Genomic DNA, 25,223 nt, shown 5'->3' on the forward strand with positions numbered 1-25,223 from the left:
TCCTCTCCTGAGACCAAACTAGACTTTGGAACCAGTGAAAAGCAATGCCTCTCATCTTCCCCAGGGATAGGGAAGAAATTAGTACTCTACAGTGTTTCAAAACTTATGAACAAAGCAAAATAATACAGTTTCAGTGAGCTTATTATCCTGGGGTTAGTAGAACTGACACTCAACTCTTGCCTCCTGTGATTAACACAGGATAAGCTTTGCTCTTGACTGAGTTCGTCTCTGACGGTGTCCCAGGCCCACGCTAGCAGACAGCCTCCTCCCCACGACTCTGAAAGCAAAGGCTTACAAAGACAGACCTTTTCTTACGTATTGCCTTGTAAACTCATAGCTGAGCTTCACCAGTAAGCTCTCTCAGGGTGCTCACTGTGGCCATGGCCAAGATGGCTCAAGTAAATCATAAATAAAAGATCGTTTTTTAAAAAGCAGATTAATATGTCCAAGTGGCAGGCAAAATAATGACCTTCTGCAAAAGATGTCTGCATCTTAATCTCCAGAACCTGTGACTATGTCATGTTACCCTACATGGCAAAAAGAAATGAGGGCGGCAGTGGAATTAGATTACTAAAGACGGCATGGGGAGATTATCCCGGGCTACCTGGGGGAAATGCCGCACCATCACAGATTCTGGAAACTGGAAGAGGGAGGAGGTCAGAGGCACGAGCTGTGCTGTGTGATGAGGACTCAGCCCACTGCTGCTGGCTCTGAAGATGGAGTAAAGAGAACACACAAAAGAAATACAGACAGTTTCCAAAAACTGGAAAAGGAAAGGAAATGGATTGTCCCCTAGGCAGGGGTATCCAACCTTTTGGTGTCTCTGGGCCACAGTGGAAGAAGAAGAGTTGTCTTGGGCCACACATTAAAGACACAAACACTAATGAAAACTGATGAGCAAAAAAGGTTTTAAATAAATTGACCATTTTGTGTTGGGCTTCACTCATAGCCATCCTGGGCTGCGTGCGCCCCACGGGCTGTGGGTTGGACACCCCTGCTGGAGCCTTCGGAAAGGAGTGCCACCCCACTGGCACCTGTATTGTAGCCCAACGAGACTCATGCTGCACTCTGACCTGCAGATTTCAAGATTATAGGTTTGCATGGTTTCAGGCGGCTGTGTTTGTGATGATTTTTTACGGCGTGACAGAAAACTAACAAAATCTGGTGTTGTGTTTGAACTACCAATTCCAAAATAAGTCTATTTCACATTTCCGAAGAGCTAGAGGTTCCAGCCTAAGAGAAGTGAAGGTTTGCACCAGGAAGGGACCATGGTGGTTGCCAAGTCCCCCGATGTGTGCCCACAAAATGGAGACATGTGAGTGACATTAACAAAGGGAATGTGATGACTTGCCCTGTAATAAAAGCATGTGTTTTATAGAGTTAACGCTACCGCCACTCTGTTCTTACGGTAATTCTTAGAAGCTGCTCCATTATTAAGAAGGCAGCAATTCTACTGGGGGTCTTCATTCATACCCATGTGCCTGTGTCATGGACGTAAAATAAATTAGAAGACGATCTTAATGTTTGAAGACGCTGCCTAATTCCTCATGTAATTGAGCTTTGACACAACTGAGCTTTTTTCTTTTCCTTACCAAATTTCAAGTAGAAAAAACCTCAGATGTTAATACACTCATTAGCCTTTGCGTCAGAGTTACCCAGCATATTTTATTTATTTTCTTTAATACTTGTCTTTGGCCATGCATGCGTCTGAAAGTGTAGCATTTCTCGACCTCCCCCGAAGAGAAAGTATGGGGGGAATAAAAGAACTGAGAGCTGCCCTTTGTCATCTGCTGCCACATATAAGCTCCTTAAGGGCAAGAGTTGGTTTCCACAGATTGTCTCAGCCCTAGAGCCAAGCACGATGCCTAACACATAGCAGAGCATTCGATAAATATTTGTTGAATAAATGTTAAATACAAACTTTTTTTTGACAAGGCAAGAACAAGGAATATCTTGAACTTAGCACTGCATTGTTAACTTTAGAGGATGCTTCACCGATTTCCCAATACCATAGGGCTGATTTGTGGATTACTAAACTGGAAGCCAGTCCGTTGCCAAAAGGTCACTAAGAAAAACTGCAAAAATGGAAAACGGTGCTTCTGGTTAAGGCAAATTTTAAAGAGGACAGCAATCAGGAAAAATGAACCTTAACCCCACTGAAAGTGTGAAGGAAGTGTTTTCTTCAAAACTGTATCACAATGAAAGACTATCCTTCACAATTTTTCTAAAAAAGGAAAAAAATAACATTTTGTGGTATAATCATTTTGTGATTATTTCTCTTTTTCAAATACTAGATACCTTGTTTTCTTCAAAGACCAGAAATATTCTTAGTCACCTGGTTAGAACTTTGATCTGTTCATCAGAGAAGAGTATAAATATCCCCAAACCGTAAGACTAGATCTGATCTTGTGCTCACATTAAAGTCATCAATACTCTTTCTTTGGGAGTTTTGCCTCTTTTCTGTTGACCCTGTGAAGTTTATCCTGAGAACTGAATGATAACTGAATGGCAATTAACTACTTACTAAGTGCCCCTGGGGGTGGGGGTGGTTATGATTTACTCTGAAACATGGCTCAATCTCAAAGTTCCAAAGGGTATAGGGACATTATTTTCCCGTCATTCAACTCCCTGTTTTGAAGAGTCGTCTGTGCTCGGCGTGGGGCTGTCTAAAGGCTGATGTAGTGGTGGGCAGGCTGAGCAAAGGGGAAGGAACGAGGCTCTCTTGGGAGCTGACGATGCTCCAAGGAGGCTTCAGTCAGTTTAAAAAAAGCAAAAACAAAAAACCGTGACCCGGACACGGAGGAAGCCCTAATGTGTTTGCGCATCACTTGCTGCCCATGGGCTGCACAGCAATCACACTCCCAGGAGCACAGGGCGCGCTCAAAGTGCTCAGTATGCATGACGCAGTCCAAAGTCCGAGATCCTGTGCACATTTGGACAAATCGCTGCTGTGCACGAGGGTAAGCATGAACATTCTGGGCGTGAGTTACCAGTTTTCAAAAGCACAGTGTTAGAAGTCAGTGTCTTTTTTGAAAGCCCTCTTCCATTTGCCATTCTATGAATGCACTTTTCTCCCTGTTAGCAGCTTGGCTGAGCTAATCCCCAGGGGTTCACGCCCTCCAGATGCTCCCTAGAAGCAGTTTCATGATTTGACATTTCCAAAAACTGCACGTAGTAAGGGGAAAGGATGGGAAGGAGTAAGGAGAGAGTCGGTGACATTGGCACAAGGACTTTCTGAGACCCCAGAGAGCCGGTCAGGCTCTCGGGCTGGGGCAGCAGCCTGGGGGTAAAGGCTGTAGTTGCAGCAGCCACAGAACCCTGAGACCTCAAATGCCCAGTGGTGTTTCTGGTGCTGCGGCCTCTGACCCTGGTCCACAGTTCAGCCTTCAGTGGCCAATCAGCACACTTCATGTAGAGCCGGAAAAATGACCCAGACCTCAAAAATAGGTTTGCATTGGAGAGGTGGGCCTGTCAGTACTTTTATCCCCTGGCTGTCAGAGACCCCTCATTCCTGGTCTCTGCACATCTCGGGGTCATGTTATACTATGTAATTTGAAGAGCTAATTTCAAGAGACACTCTAGGATATTTATACAATAAGAATAATTAGTCATGTTTTTTAACCAGCCAGAACACTATTTTGTACCTGGTCATTGACTTAAAAATATGAATTCATATTTAGTGATTAAACAAGTGTAAAAAGGATGGAAAGAAAAGAAAAAGATATACTTATGTGCATATATGTACATGTGACAACATATATTTGGAAAATGTGCTAACCGTTAGTGAATTTGGTTACAGGGTATATGGAGCTTCTTTATATTACTCTACAAGTTCTCTGTAAGGTTGAAATTATTTTTTAAACATTTGTATAAATAATATACTGCATGTAAAAATACGAAATCCTATGTAATGATTAAACAAATGTAAATCTGATAATCTAAAAATTTCAAAATTATTGACATTTTAAAGTTGCTTTTTTGATTTATTTCTTGTCATTCGAATGTCTCATTCTCTGTCCATATTTGTCACTTTCATCAATATCAACGATGTCCCCAAATTCTGTCATGTGATAGGTGACACCTGGGATCTGAGCTCATCTCTGTTCCCAGCAGTCTTCCCCAAAGTCCATGAATTCTGCATTTCTAAATCCCCAAAGGCAACCAACGCAGCTCGAAACCTGTTGCTGTCCAACTCCAATTGGATTTCAGACAATTTGATTAAAAGCTACAAAAGAACTACTTTCAAGCAAAGCTTCTCAGAGTGGAACACAAACGTGCTTCCCCTGCACTTGCAGCTTTAGAGGGAACTGTGCCCAGAGGAGGAATTAGCCACAGACCAAGCCCCACCCCCAGGCCTCTTCAGCCCGCGGTCAAGGGGGTTTAAATGTGCAGTGGCTTTTCTGCAACCGAACCTCAGTTACACATCCCGGCTTTCAAAGTCTCATAAGCAAGGCCAGAGACATGTGCTTAATGGAAAAGTTAAAAGCCAACCAGCAACATCAAGTTGATTTTAAACTCATCATAACCAGATAATCTGAAAGATAGAGGCTCATACATAAATCATAGTCATGAGAGCCTTACTCTTCAGTGAGATTGTTCTTTTGATTAAAGTTAATATTAAGCATATCATGATATGCAAATGAAGAGGCTGATTTTTTTGTTTGACGTTTGAACAATGGTTTGGTCGTTCTGGGATATTCGAGTCGACTTTCTTATTTACGTATGAACTGTAGTCTTACAGTTCAGGTGTCTCCCCTTTGGATGGCATATACCTGAAAGCATTTTTGCTTTAATCCAGGGAATCAACAATGTTTACTAAAACTGAGCTTTTATGCCTAAATCTTAAAATTCTCAAATCTTTGTTAGAATACAAACTCGAGAGAGATTTATGCATTGCTAGTAACACAGGCTGTTCTGGGAACAAGATGCACAAGAATGCCTCGGTACTGAGCATAATCGACAGGGGCTGCGGTATCGGACAGTGTGGGCCCTCCTCTAATGCTTCTGAGGAGCGATCTATAACTTTTTGCCGTAGGAGGCGTGTTTTTAATGAGGGTGTGTATAAGGGGATGTACTAGCAGCCTTCAAGGTCTATGTCGCTTTTTTCACCACTCTGGGTAACATCAAACGGCAAAGTGCTCTCTGGCTTCCTAGGATATGAACCTCAGTTTCTGATCTAGATATTTTTAGATATTTTGATTCCTTATAGAAATTCCTAGACTACTTGTGGGATAAAACAAATGCTAAGGCCACGCTGAGTTTCAAGCTGAATTAGCAGAAAATAAAGATAAAATGCCTTTCTATTTAGGAACATGATGATGTTTTAATTGGTACAGCATTTGGCATGCCTCATGTACACAGTCCTTGACATTCACATAATAACAAAAGAAAGTTGTTTGGGATTTTTGTTTCCTAGTGTCCCCCTCCTCTCTCATATTTCTACCCCCCCCCCCCAGCCCTGGCTTTTCGCTCTCCTCCCAATTCCCCATCCTTCTATAAAGAACACTCTTAGCAGTGAAGGGATCCATGTAAAAATACCTCATTTCTATGTAGATAGGCCAAGGCTGCTTATTACCTCGCTATGATGAACAGACCACCATCGTTGTGACAACTGATGGAGATGCCTCCGGGGTAAAACAAAGGTTTACATATTACACAAGCAATTTAACTGTTTTCTAAACATAATGCCAAGACAGTGGGAGTTGGCAGCCCACACTGTGTTTTAGGTTTTGGAGACTTGGATTAGAAGTGACTGCTGATTATGAACCTTTTTATTTGTCTTCCATGGATTACAGGCAACCTAGTAACCCGGCAGAGAATTCTTCCCAGCGCTTAAAACTTGTCATCCTAGCTTCCCAAGATTATGTACACAAATCACTCGACAAAAGTAGTGGAAGTGTCCTGTGCACAGGTGACCACACAGGGCAACTGGCTCGCCCTGACCCTGAAAGAGTTCCGCAAAGTGAAATGTTTCATAATCCTTTTTTGTGTAGTAGGCAGGAAGCAAAGAAAAGAGTTTGGGCAAAGATTATCCAGAAGAAAGAAAGAGACTCTTTTGGGGTTCCAGTTGAAACACAACAAAGAACATAATTAACTTCACGATTCTTTGTGTTTTTCATTGGACTGCAGGGAGGAGATGAAAGAGGACTGCTAAGCCTTGCATTCCACCCCAATTACAAGAAAAACGGAAAGCTGTATGTGTCTTACACCACCAACCAGGAGCGGTGGGCTATGGGGCCTCACGACCACATTCTCCGAGTGGTGGAATATACCGTATCCAGGTATCCCTGAAACGCGTGCAGGCATAAACATTTTTAACCTTATTTTCTCTATATCTCTTCATTTTTTTTGTCTAGAAATTATAAATAGATAACCAAACGGTGGCAATAATTAAACCCATAACTCTCCACCTTGCTTAAAACCCCACATGGGACTTGAAAGAGAAATGTGAAAAATAGCTTTGGTACTTTTCCTCAGTTACCTCTCACCCTCGGTGCTACTTCTGAAACTTGGAAAATAACGTAATTTGGGGGTCATTTTTTATTAGCCCCACCTCCAGTACGTGTTTCCTCTTTACGGGCCAGGTGTTTGCTTCCCTGGGTGCACACTCTGCTTTCCAGGGGATTCACCACAGGGCTCTAACAGTCGTCCTATTGTTTCCTCCGCGCCGTCAGGAAAACCCCCCATCAAGTGGACCCGAGAACCGCCCGGGTGTTTCTCGAAGTGGCAGAGCTGCACAGAAAGCATCTGGGAGGACAGCTGCTGTTCGGCCCCGACGGCTTTCTTTACATCATTCTTGGCGACGGGATGATCACGCTGGATGACATGGAGGAAATGGACGGGTTAAGGTGAAAAACAGAAAACAAAAAGCAGGTTCTACTTGATGTTAACATGTCTTAAGGGCCAGGAAGAAAGGATCAGAGCCCGTGAGCGCGGGGCAGTCTTTGCACTGTGTCTTCGTGGTTAAAGGCCTTGCTTTGGTTCTCGGTGTCTGCCCTCGGAACACGGAGAGGCAGGCATTGGGTAGCATGCGGTTGGCATAGTTTTGCAAGGTGCCGGGCCAGGTGCGCTGACTCGAGTTACTGCGCGCTGGGCTGTGCTGGGCTGTGCGCACACAGCCCTGGGAAGCGAGCAGCGCCAGGTCCTGCGCCCCCGTCTTGTGCAGCCAAGCTGACGTCCCCGTCTGTGATTTGGAACTTGAATAATCATGTCTCAGAAAGGGGGGCGATCTGCAGAGCAGCCTCTCCACATTTGGCTTAGGTGAAGTATGTGACGAAAGCGAAAGCACTTATGTCGTCCTCCCATTTCTCAGCGACTTCACAGGGTCAGTGCTCCGGCTGGACGTGGACACGGACGTGTGCAGCGTGCCCTATTCCATCCCGCGCAGCAACCCGCACTTCAACAGCACCAACCAGCCCCCGGAGGTGTTCGCCCACGGCCTTCACGACCCAGGCAGGTGAGAATGCCTGCTGGGGTTCAGGACCCGGGAGAAGAAACAGGGTTTCCAGCCCAGGGCAGTCAAGAGCGTGGTGCGAGGCTGTGCCTCTGAAATCGCACCGGCTCGTTATCCAAGCCAGTAGTCAGCCCTGGATTCTATTAATGCCAGAAGCAGATTTGGACGGCAGATTAGACACATTCATGGAGAAAAATCACCTTCCAGTTTGGAGGGTTATTATTAGAGAGGCCCACGTAATGATTCAGACTTCAGCCTGAATAACGAGAGGCATAACCACTGTTCTCCTTCCATCCGACTAAATGATGCTTTCCTTATGCATTAAACAGGGGTGATAAGAGCTACCTTGCAAGGATGTTGTAATGATTTAAAACATAGTATAAGTAAAGTATGAAATGGGGTGTCTGACACACATAGTCGATTTTAAGTAAATTACAGCTTTTATTATCATAGCTTCACTTAATATAAGTGATGATTCAATATGGATTTGTAAGGAATTGACTAAATGTTGACATTCTTTTCCTTCAAAAAAAATTACAAGTACTAACGGAATTCTAAATGAAATATTGACTACTTACTATAATGAACCACAAAGAAAGCCATACTAGGAAGGACGTAGAGTGAAAAATTTGGGGTACACTTTAAAAAGCTGTGAGGGCTCATGCAGCTATTCTGTGATGAAAGCTTCACTTGGTCCACAGGCAAAGGGCTCTCGGCCACATTCATTCATTTACTAGCTGAAGTATTATTGCTGTTTAATGTTTATTGAGTGTTCACTGTGTGCAAGGTGAGTATGTTTCGAACTTTTTATTTTTATAATCCCTCATGCCCTTCATCTCCCCCCCATCAAAGTCCAAGTCTACACTTCATTTCCTCTTTGGCATCTCAGCAGATCTTAAACTCTGTGCAACAGGGAATACTTCAGGTGGGTTCAGGATGTGGAGGAAGCTGTCACATTCCATTGCTACAGCTCAGGGCTCACAGATGCCACCACAGAGCAGCACTTTGAAGTCCAGCAGCCTGAGTCATCATGTCCCACCGGTGCTTGGTGCTTCCAGCAGCTTCCCAAGGGGGGTGGGGAGGGCCTGGACCTCAGGGTAAAAGCCCAGGGTGAGGTGCCTTACGGGCCTACGTGCGCCAGCACAGCTGCTCAGGCAAGTCCCTCCTCCCCTGGTGGCAGATGGTGGAAGGCACAGTCATGCTTCCCTCCAAGATTATTTTGAACAGAGGAAGATTTAATAAAGCAGAAGGGGAACTAAAACAATGATTGGCTATACGTAAAGCAGACTTTTATGAAGCACCTTGGTACGCAGGACCGAGCTACATATCTTACACCCATCATGGTCACGTGTCTTGGGAGTGCTCTGAGGGAGTTGGCCTCAGGCCCCCACCTTCTGATAAAACTTTAATTCTTTCAGAGCACTTTTCAGTTCCCAACAACAGCGGGTGCAAGGTACTGAGGTCTTCCACAGACCCCCTGCTACCACGTGTGCCCAGCTTCCCCCACTATTGCTATTCCCCTCCTAGTGAGGTCCGTTTGTGACAACTGATGAACCTCCACTGACTCATCATAACCGCTCCAAGCCCACAGTTTACGGGGGGGTTCACTTGGTGGTAAGCATGGTGTGTAGGTTTGGACAAATGTATAACAACACGTGCCTCCTGTTATAGTATCATACAGAAGTTTCACTCTCAGACTCTTTTTACATAAGAAATTCAAGGTCGGAAAGGTCATGTGGTTCTCAGTGGAGCCAGTACTCAGCCAGAGAAAAAACCTGTTGGCTGCCAGCAGCTGAAGGAGGGGGGTGGGGAGGCCTGGCCTTGTGCTGGCTCTTGTCAGGAACAGGTCAGACCTTTTTTGTTGTTGTTGTTATTGTTGTTATAGTTTCCTCTTTAAAAGAAAAGCACGATAGGGGACATTTTCTCACCCCGTATGTATTTAGTTTCACCTTAAGTCACAGCGTCAGTGTCGTGACCCCTGCCAGGCACTGTAAGCTGCGAACCCTTCCATCAGAGAGGACGGTGGAGGGGCTGCTGCCGCAGAACTGCTGACCCGGCTTTAGCAGATCGGGCTTTAGTGTCCCCATGATGAATTAGATCATCTGGAGGCGGTAGTTTTTGTTTTGTTGTTGTTTAAATAATTGCTACATGCTGCCTGAGACCCAGAACCTTCTCTCAGATTTATTTTTTAATTTATTTAATTGCCCCGAGGGCTTTTTTGTATGTGTGTGTGGCCTAAAACAGTGATTTTAATGGATGATTTGGCAATATCCAGAAATATTATTTTGTTTGTACTACTTTGGAGGAAGGGATCGTGCTACTGACCTCTCGCAGGTAGTGGCCAAAGATGCTGCTAAACATCCTGTAATACCGAGGACAGCACCCTGTCCCCTACCCAAAGAATCATCTGGCCCAATGTGTCAACAACGACGAGTTTGACAAACCTAAAAACAATGCAACACTGTTTTCCATATTTGTGAGAACTTCAAAATTCTGTTATTCAACTTCATTCTTCCCCCAATCCAAACCCCTCATGGCTAGCTCCTCATGGACTTGAACATTGAGCAAATAGTGAGCTCCTTTTGTATGCCCAGGTTTCGGCTGGGTGGTACAGAGACACAGGCTGAAAGTAGCTCCTGTCCTCATGGAGTTCACAGTCAGTAACTGAAGTCACAGGTAAATTCTGGTCCAGAACCTGAAGACAAAAGTCAACTGTAATGTCTTACAGTTGACCGGCCCCCCATGGTCATGGGGCCAGGTTTATTTTATTCCCTAAATTCGAGTACGTGTTTCCCTTTGGTAGAGCAGCCTGTGTCTGAGAAGGTAGCGATTCCATGGGAGATGCACAGAATGAATATTATCACTAATTTTGTATTTTATGTTGCACACGTGGGTGGACGCAGCAGCTGGCTCTTGTTCTTCCACATCAGCAGCTCTGTGTCCGTGTGAAATCCCTTCATGACGGAGTAACGAGTATTTTGAGTCAGTAGGCACATTCGCGATGGAGGAAGATGCTAGGGGAAATTAAGAAATATTCTCTAGAGATCATAACGCTTCAGGAAAGTAAACAAACACATCAGGATATTCCCTTCAGCCTCTTCTAGAGAAGCCAAACTCAACAGCCCAAAGGGCCCTCGCCAGCCCACCCATCAGGGCTCTCCGGGCAGAGCTCGGAAGGTACACAGAGGAACTCATGGGCATCCCGTTTGCTACCCAGGTGTGCTGTGGATCGGCACCCCACCGACGTAAACATCAACTTAACAATACTTTGTTCAGACTCCAATGGAAAGAACAGATCGTCAGCCAGAATCCTACAGATAATAAAGGGGAAAGATTATGGTAAGTAGAGCATCATTTGTTGGCTCTGCTTTAGTTCGTGTTTTATCTTATTTAGTATATTAATGGAAGAGAAAAGGATTTCTGCCACATGAGCATTGGGAAGGCAGGAAAACACTGGCCCAACAGTGGGGCATGAGACAGCTCCCTTTCCAGATGTCCTGTGACACTTCCAAGCCCCGGGGGGGCTCCATCTGGGTAATTGCCTTTCCTGTAGATTGAATGGGGCTCTGTAGGTCCCCCAAATTTAATGGACCCTCAAAAGTGAGTTTATATTTTGCTCATCTGAGAATCAAGATGAATACCTTCTATTTATTTAATATGTAAGGGAGAACTTGTCTTAAGATCTTATATGCAGAGGAAAAGAACAAGTGTTAAAGGTAAGAAATTTTTCAATAACCAGCATACTAGTCTTAGCAATTAGGAAAATTATAAGTGTCTCAAATAAGAATGTAATTTTTAAATGTGGTGGGGTGGTTTTTTTTTGAGAAAACAAAGTAGTAGCCTTACAAAAACGTCACTTACCCAAGTCATGGAAATGGGATGTTTAGACATTCCTTTTAATGCCATGACTACTACTTAGAGACATATAAAAAAGAAAGTTGGATAATATGAAGTCAAAGATGCTTAACATTTTCGATGTTTTAATATTTACCCCTTTTGGAGGAAGCAATTTATCAAACATTATAATTCAGGAACATAGTAAATTAAGATTATTAAATTGATTGCTTCTTCTATTTACTCATTCAATACAGATATTTATTTAGTACCAGGAGTGAAACAGCTGTGTTGGTTCATGTGGTATTCAGTTACTTTACTTTTTTCAGGTATTTTTGTATGTGTGTGTGTGCATCCTACAAAAGCCAAAGCAAAGAATCATGTGGTTTGCAAAACAAATCTAATGAGTCACGAGCTGGATGCAGTTCCAGCTATATTTTGTCAATTAAGCTAAATTCTGCAAGCACATCAGTGGGGGTCCAGCTGAAACTGGTCACAATATTGGCAACCCTACATTTGTGTATTAAAAATGCATCCACAGAGCCTTTCAAAAAAGTATACATATATCCAGTCACCATGATGTACGCTTTAAATATCTTACAATTTTGTTTGTCGGTTATACCTCAGTAAAGCTGAAAAAAGAAAAACCAGATAACCACACCCACAGTGCTCACTACCCTCCAGAGCCGGTAGTGAGCACAGTATGGACTTGACTCTTTCCATGCACAGAACAGCCCATGTGATAGGCACCGCTATTGGCCACACTGTCCAGATGAGGAAACTGAGACACCAGAGCTTACCTGTCACACAGTGTTAAGTGGCAGGGAGGGCCTGGGTTTGAACCCCTGCAGCCTGACTCCCGAGTTTATGTCCTCAATCATTTGATTATTCCACCTCTCAGTGCACTGGCTATTTAAAACCTGTTTTTCTATTTTCTATACTATCGTATTCACCATAACCACCTGGGGTGGGGGAGGGCTTTAAAATGACTGTCTTTCCACACAAGTATGTGCCTGAAATACTGCCTGTTGATAGTGCCTTACTGATACTAAGCACATGGTGTACCCGATAAGGCATAAGAACTTTTCAGGCTGATTTGCAGCTGGCTTTAGCTCTTTCCCATTGCAGTTAGCATACGTGTCTTCAGTGTGTAACAACACATGTGGAAAGATTCGGTGCCAGGTCCGTACACAGGGGACCCAGAAGCAATGGCTGTGGCGACTTTATTAGCCACAAAACTCTGTCAATCAGCAAAACTATCAAATATTCTAAATGAAGATATTACTTGACTAAGTGACAATGTCTTAAATGTACAAATGTGGTTTTAAAGATCTTTTATGTACTATATTATTATTTTCATTGAAGTGTGGGCTTTTAAATGGGTTATAACTTAACAGAGGTCTGATACAATTTATTAAGTGAATACAGAAGGCTTCCTACAAAAACTTCAACATTAAAAAAATTATTATTTTAAGTATTTTGGTTCTAAAGTAAATAACCATGACTTCCAAAGTGTCCAGATTTGAATTTCATTGAAACCTTGTTATGTCTTGGCAGTTACAACAGCAGCAAGCATTTCAGAGCATTTCCCACTTCATTTCTCTGTACATGGAAGCCCTTTATATTTTATACCATTTAAGCAAAGGAGTAACTGTTTTCACTAAATCTCTATAGCAAAGCCCCACCTTGTGCACCACGGAACACACTTCAGAGTTAAAAGTAAATGACTGGAATAACTGTTGCATGGCCTACGTTACTTTTATCTAATGCTGCTGTTTCTTTCTTTCCAGAAAGTGAGCCATCACTTTTAGAATTCAAGCCATTCAGTAACGGTCCTTTGGTTGGCGGGTTTGTTTACCGAGGCTGCCAGTCGGAAAGGCTGTATGGGAGCTACGTGTTTGGAGACCGTGACGGGTAGGTGTCCCGACCCCACAATGGGTAGGTGACATACCCATGGAATAGCGAGCAGACTGCCATGAGATGTCCAAATGGGTGTCTCCCTTTGGGAGTCAGCTCCAGGACACATACAAATATTATTTATTTTTACTTCCACTATGTACAGTGGTTTCAAGAACAACCTAAGAGATGCTTTTTAAACAGACTTGATCAAGTTCATAAACTAATTTTGTTAAACACAAAGAAGACTTCAGAAGGGCTTTTCATATTATTTAGGCTCTTCCCTTCCTTTTTACCATAAGTTTACCATGATGGTGAGTAATATGAAACACTGTCATTTTACATGAGTTTGTAAATATTTTAAAGCTTATCTTGGAAGGCCGAGAATTTTTGCTGTTGCCTGACTCACAACTTTTGGCAAGTTAATTTGTGTCTATTAGTAGAAATACTCCAAGTTAAATTTTAGCCTAAAGTTTAGAGGTCACCTTGTGGATAATTTTAAGAAATTCTGGGATGAAACCCCAAGTAAGCATCTTGTTTCCCAAGTCGCTGCTGGCGTTCGGGCCAATGGCAGAGCTGATCTGCTTGGTGGCTACAAGGACCGAGAAAAGCATACTGTCCCCGCGGTCCTCCCCTGTCCGTTTCTCTGATTGATTGCTCAGCATGGAGTCTAGTCCTGGAGAGGGGGTATCATTCCCTGGATGAAGGGGAGGGCTTTTCTCAGCACAGGTACTTCCAGTGCCCCCACCAACAAAATCTCATCCTGGAGGACTTTGTCCCCACATGGAATTTCACAGAATTCCCACATGTTAGGGGCCATATACCATTTTTCCCTTTAGGAGCCAGGCCTATGGCACAACAATTATGTATTGAGCATTATTTTAAACATCTGATTGTGTTTTTTTAAGCAAAGTCATGTGGGTTTATGGCATGTTTGTGTTGTAGGAATTTCTTAACTCTCCAGCAAAGCCCCGTGACCAGGCAATGGCAAGAAAAACCACTCTGTCTTGGCAACGGTGCTTCCTGTCGTGGATACTTTTCCGGTCAAGTGCTGGGATTTGGAGAAGACGAACTAGGTACGGTATAGACTGTCCTTACCGAGTTCCTTTCTCACCCCCCTGCCGGACAGGTGGTGTCCTGCTCAGAAGAATAAGCATGACCTTCTCGTTCTCCATTCACTGGGACTGTACCAGCGAAGGGGGCCTGCTGTAGAATTTTCGGATGGTCCAGTTGTGAACTCTCTCAATAACCTGTCTCAGGGGTGGGCGGGCGGGGGGGGGGTGTGGGTCTTTACATCTTGTTTCCACTCCAGAAATACGAAAGTAACCAATGCGGGGAAATGGGAGGCAGGAACAAATAAGTTTTGAGTCCTGAAAAGAGGGAAAATTTTAAATGTCTAGTGATATTTTTGATGCATCCGAGTCATTTGTTTATATTTTTATCTGAAAACTTTTCTATTTATCCACATCTCTTGGAATAAATTAAAATTTTGATGCAATCTGAATTTCACCTTATCCCTTATTTCCTAATTAAAAAAAATTTTTGTCCACCAGGGCACGAAATTTGTGCAGAATAACCTGTTTGTAGACCTGCTTTCCAATGGGGTAGAAGTTATCTCTTTATTGATGGTCTATGGGGTAACATACAATTTATTTGTTGGTTTGTTATCAAAATGTCTGCAAAAAGAAGTTGAAATTGGAATGTGATCAGAGTGGAAATGATACTAATTTTAAACTTTGGAGATAAATGTTACTGTCATAGTGACTCCCTTTAAACAAACAGTGACCCCCACAAGCAGACATGACTACTATATACCCCTTTAACATCGGAGATGGGTTTCTCAGTATTGAGCAAGAGCTGTGTTTTCCATCTAAATCAGAACATTTTCTCTTTGGTTTTCCTGTAACAAACACAGGATTCATCAGAAATAATTGCACGTGACTTAACTTAGGTTAATGAGGAACTCGGACAAGATTCCTGAAACGTATAACACATATTTCAGAGCCACAGGGTTATAATGAGTCAAAGAAGAGAAATCCAATCTGTCCTTCTCTTGTTCCAGCATTGAAAGCATTTTACAATTAATTTCCCCTTTGGTATTCTTCTTACCCCACTCATAGGAACCAGAAAGATAACCCTTTTTGGTAAATTGAGGTAATTTAAATTTCATTGGCATACTGTTGATTTAAAATACAAAGTAGGATTAAGTTGCTTGTGGCAGAGTTAGAGATGAATATTTAGGTGTTGTAACTGAGGCATTTAGATTTCCCCAGGCCTGGCTACCAATGACCTGCCATCAGTCCTCCTTTTAGCACCACTGGTCCAAATACCCAGGTGTCTGTCTGCCCTGACTACTGTGTCGGGAGCAGGACCAACAAAGGAAGCACACGCAGTCCTACTGTCCAAAAGCCACAACCTTGTGTGTGCTTCTTAATTAAATGCACTTTCCCTGAATTATGCTTTAATGTGAACTTCGGCTTAAGAGCCGTATCAGAAAATGAGTAAGTTTTTGCATTTTTTGAAACAAAAATTATTGATGGTCTGTTTTTTCTATGTGTTTTTTTTAACTATAAAATCACAATGGGTTTGTTGAAAGGATCAAATGAGGTAAACGATCTAAAGTACTTGATAAAAATACATGAACTTGTCACTGACATTCCTTTGCTTTTCATCTTCGTTTTTACTTTTTCTGTTAAGTCTGTGTTTTTCATGTAAACTCATCCATCCTTTTCAAGAGTTAAGAAAGCAGTAGGGTTTGCTCAGTACACAATGATAGAGTGGAATGGAGAAGCACTGACTAAATCAAGGACTGTTTCATGAATGAGAGCCAAATATAAATTTTAAAGGCCTATAAACATGTAATCATAAGTACAGCTGCTAACTCCCCATTCCTGTGGCCCACTCCAGTCACTGAATTACACAAAAGTGCTGGTGATCAACAAGAGCGGGTACCTCCTGCCAGGGCTGTTCCTTCATCACCTTTCATTGTCATGACCTTGAAAGGTCACCTTTCATTGTCGTGGACATGACCTTGTGCCAAGAGTTAGAGCTGGGATTGAGCATCAAGGTCTCTCTCCCTCTTTCTTTCCAGATTTTTATTTATTTTGTTTAAAAAAGCTGAACATTAAAAAGAAGTACGCCCAATTCCATCTGGCCTCAAATTATCAATTAACAATGACAACGTTGGTGATGGAACCTTTCCGTCTCAGGCAGGACGAATCAAGATAAAACTTGCCATTCAGCACTCATTCTATAAATATTTACTTCTATTCTGTGCAAAGCTCTGTCCTAGGTGTTGTGGATATAGCAGCAGATTTTTTAAAAATCTTAACTGTTGTCATGAAATTTATATTCTAAAGGAATATATTAAAAATAATTTTTAAAAAATATACTGTATGCCAATGGGTAGTAAGTGCTTAGGAGAGAAAACTCGTGAAGAGGGACAGAGATTGCTAGAGGCTGGGACTGTGCAGTTTTCAATAATAGTACAGCCAGGAAAGGGGATACATGAGCACAGACTTGAAGGAGGTGGGAAGGCGGACCTACTGGTGATCTGCAGGGAGCGGGACCTGAGGCAGGAGCCTGGGACAGGAATGTGTCTCACGTGTTCGAAGCCGAGAGGTCAGCGAGGCTAGAAAGGAGTGAACAAGGGGGTAAATCGTTGCAGATGAGGTCAGAGCAATAGGGGGGGACGGTGCAGGCCACTCTCGGAAATTACTCTTGTTCTGAGAGAGATCAGAGGCCATTGGAGGATGGGAAAGAAGAGCATGTTCCATCCTAGAGGGTCTCACTGGCTTTATAAGACTCACCGCGGCCGGTATGTGGAGAGAAAACGTAGAAGGACGGGACAGAAGCAGGGGGTCAGTCAGGAGGCTGCTGCCATAATCCAGGAGAGAAGTTTCTGTCTGTCTGCACTGGGGCAGTAGGGGGAGGCGAAGAGAAGTGAGCACAGTCTGGGGGGCTGTGAAGGTGGACATGTGCAATGGGCATGGTCTTTAGGCAGGTGGTCTTCCTGAGGTGGGCTGTGTGTGTATGCACACGCACACACACACATATACACATACACATACTGCACATATAAAATGCCTGCCCTGGCTGGCATGGCTCAGCGGGTTGAGTGTCGGCCTGTGAGTCAAGAAGTCGCTGGTGTGATTACCAGTCTGGGTATGAGCCTGGGGTGCGGACCAGGCCCCCCCAGTCAATGTTTCTCTCCCTCTTTTTCTCTCTTCCTTCCCCTCTCTCTAAAAATACATAAACAAAATCTTAAAAAATAAAATAATCTGCCAGGGAACAGGAAGTAAAGCCTTGTAATACTGTGGATTAATTTACTATGTATCTCTCTACATAGGGGAAGTTTACATTCTATCAAGTAGTAAAAGTATGACCCAGACTCACAATGGAAAACTCTACAAAATTGTCGACCCCAAAAGGTAAGATTTTTTTATATTCACTTAAGTCAAGAAATGTTATTCTCCATATTGTTTTCGTGCATGACAGACAAGTTGCAATTAACAACCAAGAAAGATGGATGCGTCTGTCCTGTCCACAGGCCATGGGTGGCCCTGAGAGTCCGTGAGGGCCGGGCTGGGCTGCACTGAAACCTAAAGGCCTTATTGCCACCCCACATTCACGCCATTCCTGTTGTCCCAGGGGAGCAGCATTACGGTGGTGGAATGAGTCCTCAGTTAAAAGCAGAGGAGGACCTGGGTTTGTGGGCAAGTGGCTTCAGCTCTCCCGTGGGAAACAACGAACCCTCCTTGTCTTTGGAGAAAACTAAGAAACGTGCTGGCAGATGTTGCAGCTGCCCACTCTGATTTTTGTTGGGCGGCCGGGATAAGTTATTTTGGCAGTTCAACATCTGAGCCTCATTTCCAAACTGTCTGGAAGCTCAGAGCTCGCATGCAGGCTTCTGTGACGAAACAAATGAAAACTGAGAGTGTTTTGTTATGTACCTCAGCAGAAAGAGCTGAATGTTATAATCCTTTAAAGAGTATATTTATCCCCCCCCAGCCTCTCCACCCACCCAACACACACACACACACACACACAATGTTCAAATGATCTTGACTCATAATGAGTCAGTTGTTAATTTCATGTATAAAACTGGACCATCAGAAGCCACTGAAATTATGTACTGTCCAGTAGATACTGGCCACAAGTTGAGGAACCACTATTGCAGAACCTCTGTATCCTCACACGGACGACTAGTGTTGAACACCAGTAGCTGTCGGAGCCGCGCAACACCACGCTGAGAATTTCAGACTAGTTCTGTACTCACTTATCTTCATAAGCCCCTCTGCAAATTTAAATTCCTGAATTTCAAGTCTTTTAGAAAAATAAATTCTAGAAATCTGAAAAGTTTACTAAAAGCAATAATTTAGCTCCGTTTTTAAATTATTTGCAAGTTGTAAGTTGTGCACATTTTTCTGAAAAAGTCTCCAACTAACAAAATGGAGATTCTTGTCCTTTTACCACACCACAAAACACTGTCTTTTCTGAGAAAAACAGAGGTTGCCATTGGTACTGCAGAACAAAACGAAGACCCCTCAATTCTAAACAGCCTCTCCACAGTACCACATATAGGCATCGATCGCGTAGTGAGTGATAGCATTCCTCTCTCAGGGGACACATTTTCATTCACTGTAAGGAAAGTACCCCTCTATGCCCTGCGGGGGCCAGAGTGGGGGGGGGGGTGTTCTTTTCTTCCTTGAGTATGAAACCAGTGTTCTCTTTGAGAAAAACAAAGTAATGAATGAAATATATATATATATATCGGGCATCTCTGTAATGGTTGAAGTTGGAAATGTGGAAAACGAAATTCAAACTAATGTTAATTCATAAAAATGTCATCAATCTAATGAATCATAATGAGGCCTAGGGATTTCACTCCCATCCGATGCCATTAGTTTCAAAATAGCCATTGTTTTTCCATTACGTGTGTCAGAGCTGATTTGCTTTTGCAAGCTTCCTGGTAGCAGTGTAATTAATTCTCCCTCCTCCCCACGAAAATCTTTCTCTCTTCATCTGGATTGTTTAGTCTGTCGGTGGTGCACCGAGGTGAATTTTACACCTTCAACCCGTTATTAGGGTCTAATTACCAGGGTGGCCATGCGGGACCTTGGCTTTGTGATCCGAGGGCCTCCTCTAGTCGGGTGGTCTCAGAGTGACATACCTGAAAGGCCCGACTTCCCCCTGTGGTGCCTGTGTCACGTGTGGGCCAGGGTTACAACGTCTGTTTGGTTTTCGGAAGGTGGGGGGAGTGACAGAGTCCCAGAGACACCGTCCTTGTACTGGAGACGGGTGTGGGGGTGTGGGGGTACTCTTCAGAATGAAATCGGCTGTAGGAAAACACATGTTTTCATAAACATTTGTTGGGGGCCTCACGTTGTTTTGATTTGGATGCCAGTGTTTGTTATTATAGTATTTCTGCCTTGATAAGTGGAACTTCTCTAGAAGTACACACATTAGTGTATGTGAGCGAGATTATTTTGAAAACACAAGCTAATTACTAGTCTCCCAGTGTTTAGGATGTCTGCCTGAAAGCAAAGTGTTTTTCTAAAACTTTTGAGGGAGAAATGAAAGAAAAGGCCTCATTGACTGAAAAAACAATATAGAGACCTTTCTTGTTACGTCAAAAATCTACCTCAAATTAAAATCTTAGGTTAATTGTATTCTTGTGGAGGAGCCAGGTTTGTTAGAATAATGTTTTCAAAGCAAATTTCAAACATCAATTGACTCCTGGCCCTGGAAGAGAATGACTAATTATAAAATTTTTATATTCTATACTAGATGTCATAGAAGTTTCTTTCTTACCAGAGGATTGGCTCCTTCTATTTTTCCCTACACAACCGCCCCACACCGCTCACTCACATTCAAGAAAGATGAGGAAGTTTATAAACCATATGCAATATTCTTAAGCCATTTTGGCAAACGTGGCCAAGGTGCCAGCATCATCAGCTCCATCCATGAGAACAGTGCGGTCCAAGGCTCCACATCACATAACCATTTGCACTAATGTACAGTCGTTTACAGTGGGCCGCCTCCTCCTCAGAAAAGGGTAGCCAGGTAACCTCTTATAAAAACCAAATGCCATTATTTAACATGAAAAAAGAAAGAAAAAGAAAATTCAATGAGGATACAACCAGGTTTTCTAAGGCTTCACTAGAACTGTGGAGTTACTTTAAGGAAAACCCAGAAAAAGGGATGAATTTTGCCTCCAGGTTGTAACATGGGACACTCCCCAGGAGGGTCTTCTGCAGCGGAGCAGTCACATCTCCTGTACCCATAAGCCAGCTTGTCGGGCCAACGTGCCGGGTCCCCCACGGTCTGTGGTACTGGGTCCCGCATGCCCGATCTGGGGTGCTGTCTCTGCCAGCAGCTCCAGAAAGCAGACTCCAGGACAGTGAGCATGAGAGCTGAGGAGTCATTTTAGTTTCTCTTAGCACCGCGGCTGAGACAGGTCGTGAGTGGGAGCAAGTCTCCCCAGGTGGGACTGGGACTCAGTGGGTCTTGTCTCTGAACCTCCTTTGGCCAGCCCCTGCCCGTAGCGACTTCCTGCAGAGTGCCCCTCTGCCCCCCCCCAACCCGGTCAGGTGCTGGTGATCATGCTGCCCTGCCTCCCCTCTGCAGCGTTCTCTGAAGATCATTAAATAATACATTTAAAAGATATTAAACTCTTCAGTATTGTTGGTGTGCATTCCATGCCAGGAAGAATTACTTTCAGGTGATCTCTTCGACATTTCAGGTGGTATTAGTTCCAAATTAGGGTGAAAGTGCCCATGCAGCTGTACTCACACCTAGTTTCTGAACACCCAAGACACGCCTTGGAGGCCTGCTGGTTCGGAAATCGTTTCAGAGTCAAGCTTTGCTCCTGCAGGACAGAAACCGGAGAATTCTAGAGAGCTGTGAATTTCCCAAGCTTTGTTGTCAGACAGTACTCTCCTTTGCACTTTTGACAAAGATTCTTTCATTTTTGTTTCAGATGACCGTAAGCCAAGTGGCTTTTTTTGTTTGTTTGTTTTTTAATGTTTCTGGGATGGTTTCTCCAGGAATTTGCACAACAAAGTTCTTAATCACGTTGATTTAATTACCACATACGCAGTCACACAGCATTTTAACCTACTGCTTATCTGTCCCCCTACCAAGCCCGACAGACCATTCCCTGACCAGGTCTACAAATTCACAATGCAAATTCCAGGCTGGAGGGGTCATTTCACAGAGAGGGGGCACCTCCAACTCCTGGGTGACCCAGATCAAAACCCGCTCCTCCTGCCTCCTCCCTGTGGCTCCCCTCCAAGCGAGCGGCTCCCCACTCACCGCCCTTTGTTTGTTTTCTTAAAGTATCTTCATCCTACTCCTTATTATACTGTATGCTGAAGAGTGCGGGTTTTGTTTTGTTTTTTAATCACTCCGTAAGAGGAAGTCGGTTCTGTTTATCCCTTGCATATGTCCCAGGGAGCCAGCAGGCAGCTCTGCCTTCCCGGAGAAAGTCATGCACAATAGAGAGGCTGTAGCCCACCGGAGCCAGTCCCGTCCCAATTCATCAGTCAAAGTTTTATGCAAGTGGCCCCCCTAGGTTGACAAATCCCCACCGCGCCTGTTGACCCAGCTGCCAAGTCCTCTTGCTGCGGGCGGTGTTTTCATGGCCACCCTGACGGTAACACAAACTGTTTAGCAGCTCCATTGACCTTCCAGCTATTAACAGGGACACGGGCCCCACCAGAGACCAGTTCTCAAACACGACAGAATTTCTTAGCGCTGGAGGTCACGAACAAGTATCTGCCCTATAAAAAGTCCATTCAGCATGGTGGATCAGAAGTCTAAATGACAAGGCAGTGTGCTCCACATTTCCACTGCTGTGATTTTCCTACATAGCCAGTAACTGCAGATGGATATACCTGCCAGGTTATCTGTTATTCTTAACGGGCCGTAGTTCACACGTGGTGGTGCACAGTGCCTTTTTAACTAGCAAATCCTTTCTGAGCTGTAATACAGCATCTGAAATTTTAAAGATAAGTTACAGAAAAATGGGGCGAGAGCGAAGTAAACATTTCTAACAAGTGGATGAGCATGGATACAATATACAGAGCAATGGCCTAAATATAACTGGGCTTTTGTTCATGCTTTACCAAGATTTGCATATGTTTACGTGTGAACCATACCTACGTGACCCGTGCAGTGCCGTGTGGGACCACCACTTGTTTCAAAGTAAACAGAAACGATGATGCAATGTTGTAATTTATGAAAAAGTTATTTAATGCTCATGTTCATGTTAAATGGTTATATAATTCCTCTTATATGTATGTTATAATCCCTCTTAAACTATCAATGTTGGATAGTTTAAATGTTGGAATATCAGTTCCTAGAGTAATTGTACAGATTGTTATGAAAATGCGATTGAATTCCCACTTATAAATGGTATTTGTTAAAAAGACATAAAATGGAGAATGTGAGTAGTGAGGGATATATTCTCGAAAACGAGACTCATTTGTTAAAGAGTTGAAACCTCTGAAAGACATTTCTGTGAATCCCGTGTTTCTCCCCTGCCCGGTGGAAGACAATAGCATCGAACCTCTGGGCACCTTACCCTTCTGCTGCAAGGACATCACCAGACACTACAGTGCTTGGGACGAAGGCAGACTTTTAGCTCACATAAAACAGCCACAGAAATTTGTAAAAAGGTGTTTTCTAGAGGAAAGTGTACTTTCTAAAGAAAAAAACTACCTATTAGCATCATTTTTTAAACTCATTCATTTTAGTTGAGTTAAAAAATCTGTTGCTTCAATGACTTGCTTTTGTCAACATTGACAAATGAATCAAGAAGTATAACATCAAAATTTGGGAGTTTATCTTAATGTGCTTTATAGTCCAGAAAAACTGCTTGAGAAAGTTTCTACTGTATGCATTCAATTCCACGTAACAAAAATTTACTGGATGCCTATAGAGTGTTTTCCTAGCTCCTACGATTGTAAGCAGTTGAAGGAGACAAAATACTTTGGTGGCTTACATGCCATTGTTCCAGACTGTCCCTCAGTCCCTCACTAACTGCTCCCTCGTCCGTATTCCCGTGTTACTTCATTTGTGCCCGTGTCACAGCAGAGCTCACACTCAGTTCCAGTTCTGTGTCTGCACGTCTGCCTTCCCCGTGTCGTTGCCATGGGGAGCGGGACTCTATCTTGTTTGTATCTCATCCCCACGGAGAGCACAGCACTTGCCCAAGTAATGACTGGACTTGAAGATGATTGAATATGTAGGTTTTATCTTGAGGAAGTTCTCATTCTGATGGGGAAGGAGAAAAAGAGAGGATAACCCATTCTTTAAGAGAAATGAAATCCTATGAGAAATAGGCTATGTTTTATATAATTTTCAGGTAAGTGTATTGTCAATAGAATAACAGTTTAAAAGAGAAAGAGAAAATGTATTGGACATGCTACGCGAGGAATGTTCATTGTTAACTTCATAAAGAAAGAAAAAGATGATTGCCCGAGGTGTTCAGATCAAACTGTATGTGGCAGCCACACCATCTTCTATAAGTGAAAGTAAACAAGCCCAAATATAAAATAATGTTACCCTTAGGTAGATAAACATTTACTAAATCTTAGGCAGAAAAACAAGTTAGATTCCATCCAGATCTGTATTTCCATATGTATGAATACTTGATAAAAAGTAGCCAAGGCATCCTGTTGGGGGGTCAGCGTGCAAAGGAGGATCAGAGAGCCGCCCCAAGGGACTGCTCTTCAGCACTGGGTGCTGGTTCTCGTGTCCGACTTCCTTTCCCGGTGGATTCCCACGTGAAGCTACGCCCCTACACTCTGCCTCAAGCAGGCAGCACCTTCTGGTTGTTGCCCTTTAACCGTAGCCACCTACACTGTTGATCTAAATGGAGTCTTGTCTTTAGACTCATCTGCTTAAGCATATAAGCCACATTGTTGAGTACACACAAGTGACGCGCCTCTGTGTCTTGGGTCCCACGAAACACGTAAGATGTTTTTGACACACTCTGCTTCTGGGTCTCCCTTCTCGAATGAGTTAGAGGAAGGGCAAATGAGTGAATAACACTCATTTGAGTGTTAGTTGTTGAGTGTGAGATTGGATAAACAGAATCTCAGTTGCCAGTCAACATTGAATGACACCTGTGTACTCAATGCCACTTAGTAAGTGATCACGGCAGGTGACTCGGGGACCTCATGGCTACTGACAGATGGCTCCTCGGATGGCCACAAATGCCACCACCATCTCACGGAGGGAGAATTTCCGAGGAGGAAAGAAGGAGGGCAGATTGAGCGAGTCAGGAACAATGAGGAGAAGGCAGAAATCATGCCCCCACTCCGCTCCGTGTAGCCACTGAACATCCTCTCCACCTTACCCCACCCCTGCCCTCACCCCCGGAAAGACCCCCTTGGAGAGCCCACGGGAGCGATCCATTAATGTTTTTGGAGTGAAAATACACTCAGTCCATGGAATGCCTTAGGGATCTTTCTGGAAACAGACCATTTCTATATTTAAATAAGCAGTTGAATGGATGTAAGGGGTTTTCTGCATTGTCACCTTAGTTGTAAAACACAGTACTTTCAACTTAGATTGGGACTTTTATGGGTGAGAGAAGCTACAGCAGTCACTGTGCTTTTTTAATATGGTTTTGAGTCATGGTAGAAACAGCCTGGGGTCTGCCCCCGAATTATTATTGTTCACAGAGCCCATAGGAGCAAAACTGGGGAAGGCTGCGTCTAAAGGGCCTAATTCTTCTCATCTCAGAAAGCTACATCGTTTACCTCTTATGGTGGTTCTGACCTGTAATTATCACCTTCTTTGATACGGTCCTTAAAGAACCACTGCTCTGGCGGCTGTAAGGATGGCAGGTGGCCTGGGGAGGGCGTTCGTTTGCATTCCTTTCTCACCGGCCTGTGGCACAGGTCACAGGCACCAACAGGAAGCGCACCACGCCCGTCCTCTCCCAAAGATCAGCAGGCAGTGAGAAGCCCATGCCTTCTTCAGCCCGACACAGCCTGAAAGATAGCCTCTTCCTCCAGACGCAGCCAGA

At 43.6% G+C, this 25,223-nt stretch overlaps 1 protein-coding gene across 1 annotated transcript in view; it reads left to right on the forward strand.

The window, feature by feature from the left end:
- HHIP (hedgehog interacting protein) overlaps positions 1 to 25,223 on the forward strand; it is a 78,548-nt gene that overhangs the window by 48,357 nt on the left and 4,968 nt on the right. The window contains exons 5-11 of the mRNA XM_037162353.2: positions 6,130 to 6,281; positions 6,675 to 6,848; positions 7,313 to 7,456; positions 10,671 to 10,792; positions 13,078 to 13,201; positions 14,129 to 14,259; positions 17,532 to 17,613. Of these exons, the coding sequence (XP_037018248.2) occupies positions 6,130 to 6,281; positions 6,675 to 6,848; positions 7,313 to 7,456; positions 10,671 to 10,792; positions 13,078 to 13,201; positions 14,129 to 14,259; positions 17,532 to 17,613 (929 nt within the window). The remainder of the gene's footprint in view (positions 1 to 6,129; positions 6,282 to 6,674; positions 6,849 to 7,312; positions 7,457 to 10,670; positions 10,793 to 13,077; positions 13,202 to 14,128; positions 14,260 to 17,531; positions 17,614 to 25,223) is intronic.

Source organism: Artibeus jamaicensis, unplaced genomic scaffold, assembly GCF_021234435.1.
Source record: "Artibeus jamaicensis isolate MK-2021 breed Jamaican fruit bat unplaced genomic scaffold, CSHL_Jam_final scaffold_537, whole genome shotgun sequence".
In the NCBI taxonomy this organism is placed as follows: domain Eukaryota; kingdom Metazoa; phylum Chordata; class Mammalia; order Chiroptera; family Phyllostomidae; genus Artibeus; species Artibeus jamaicensis.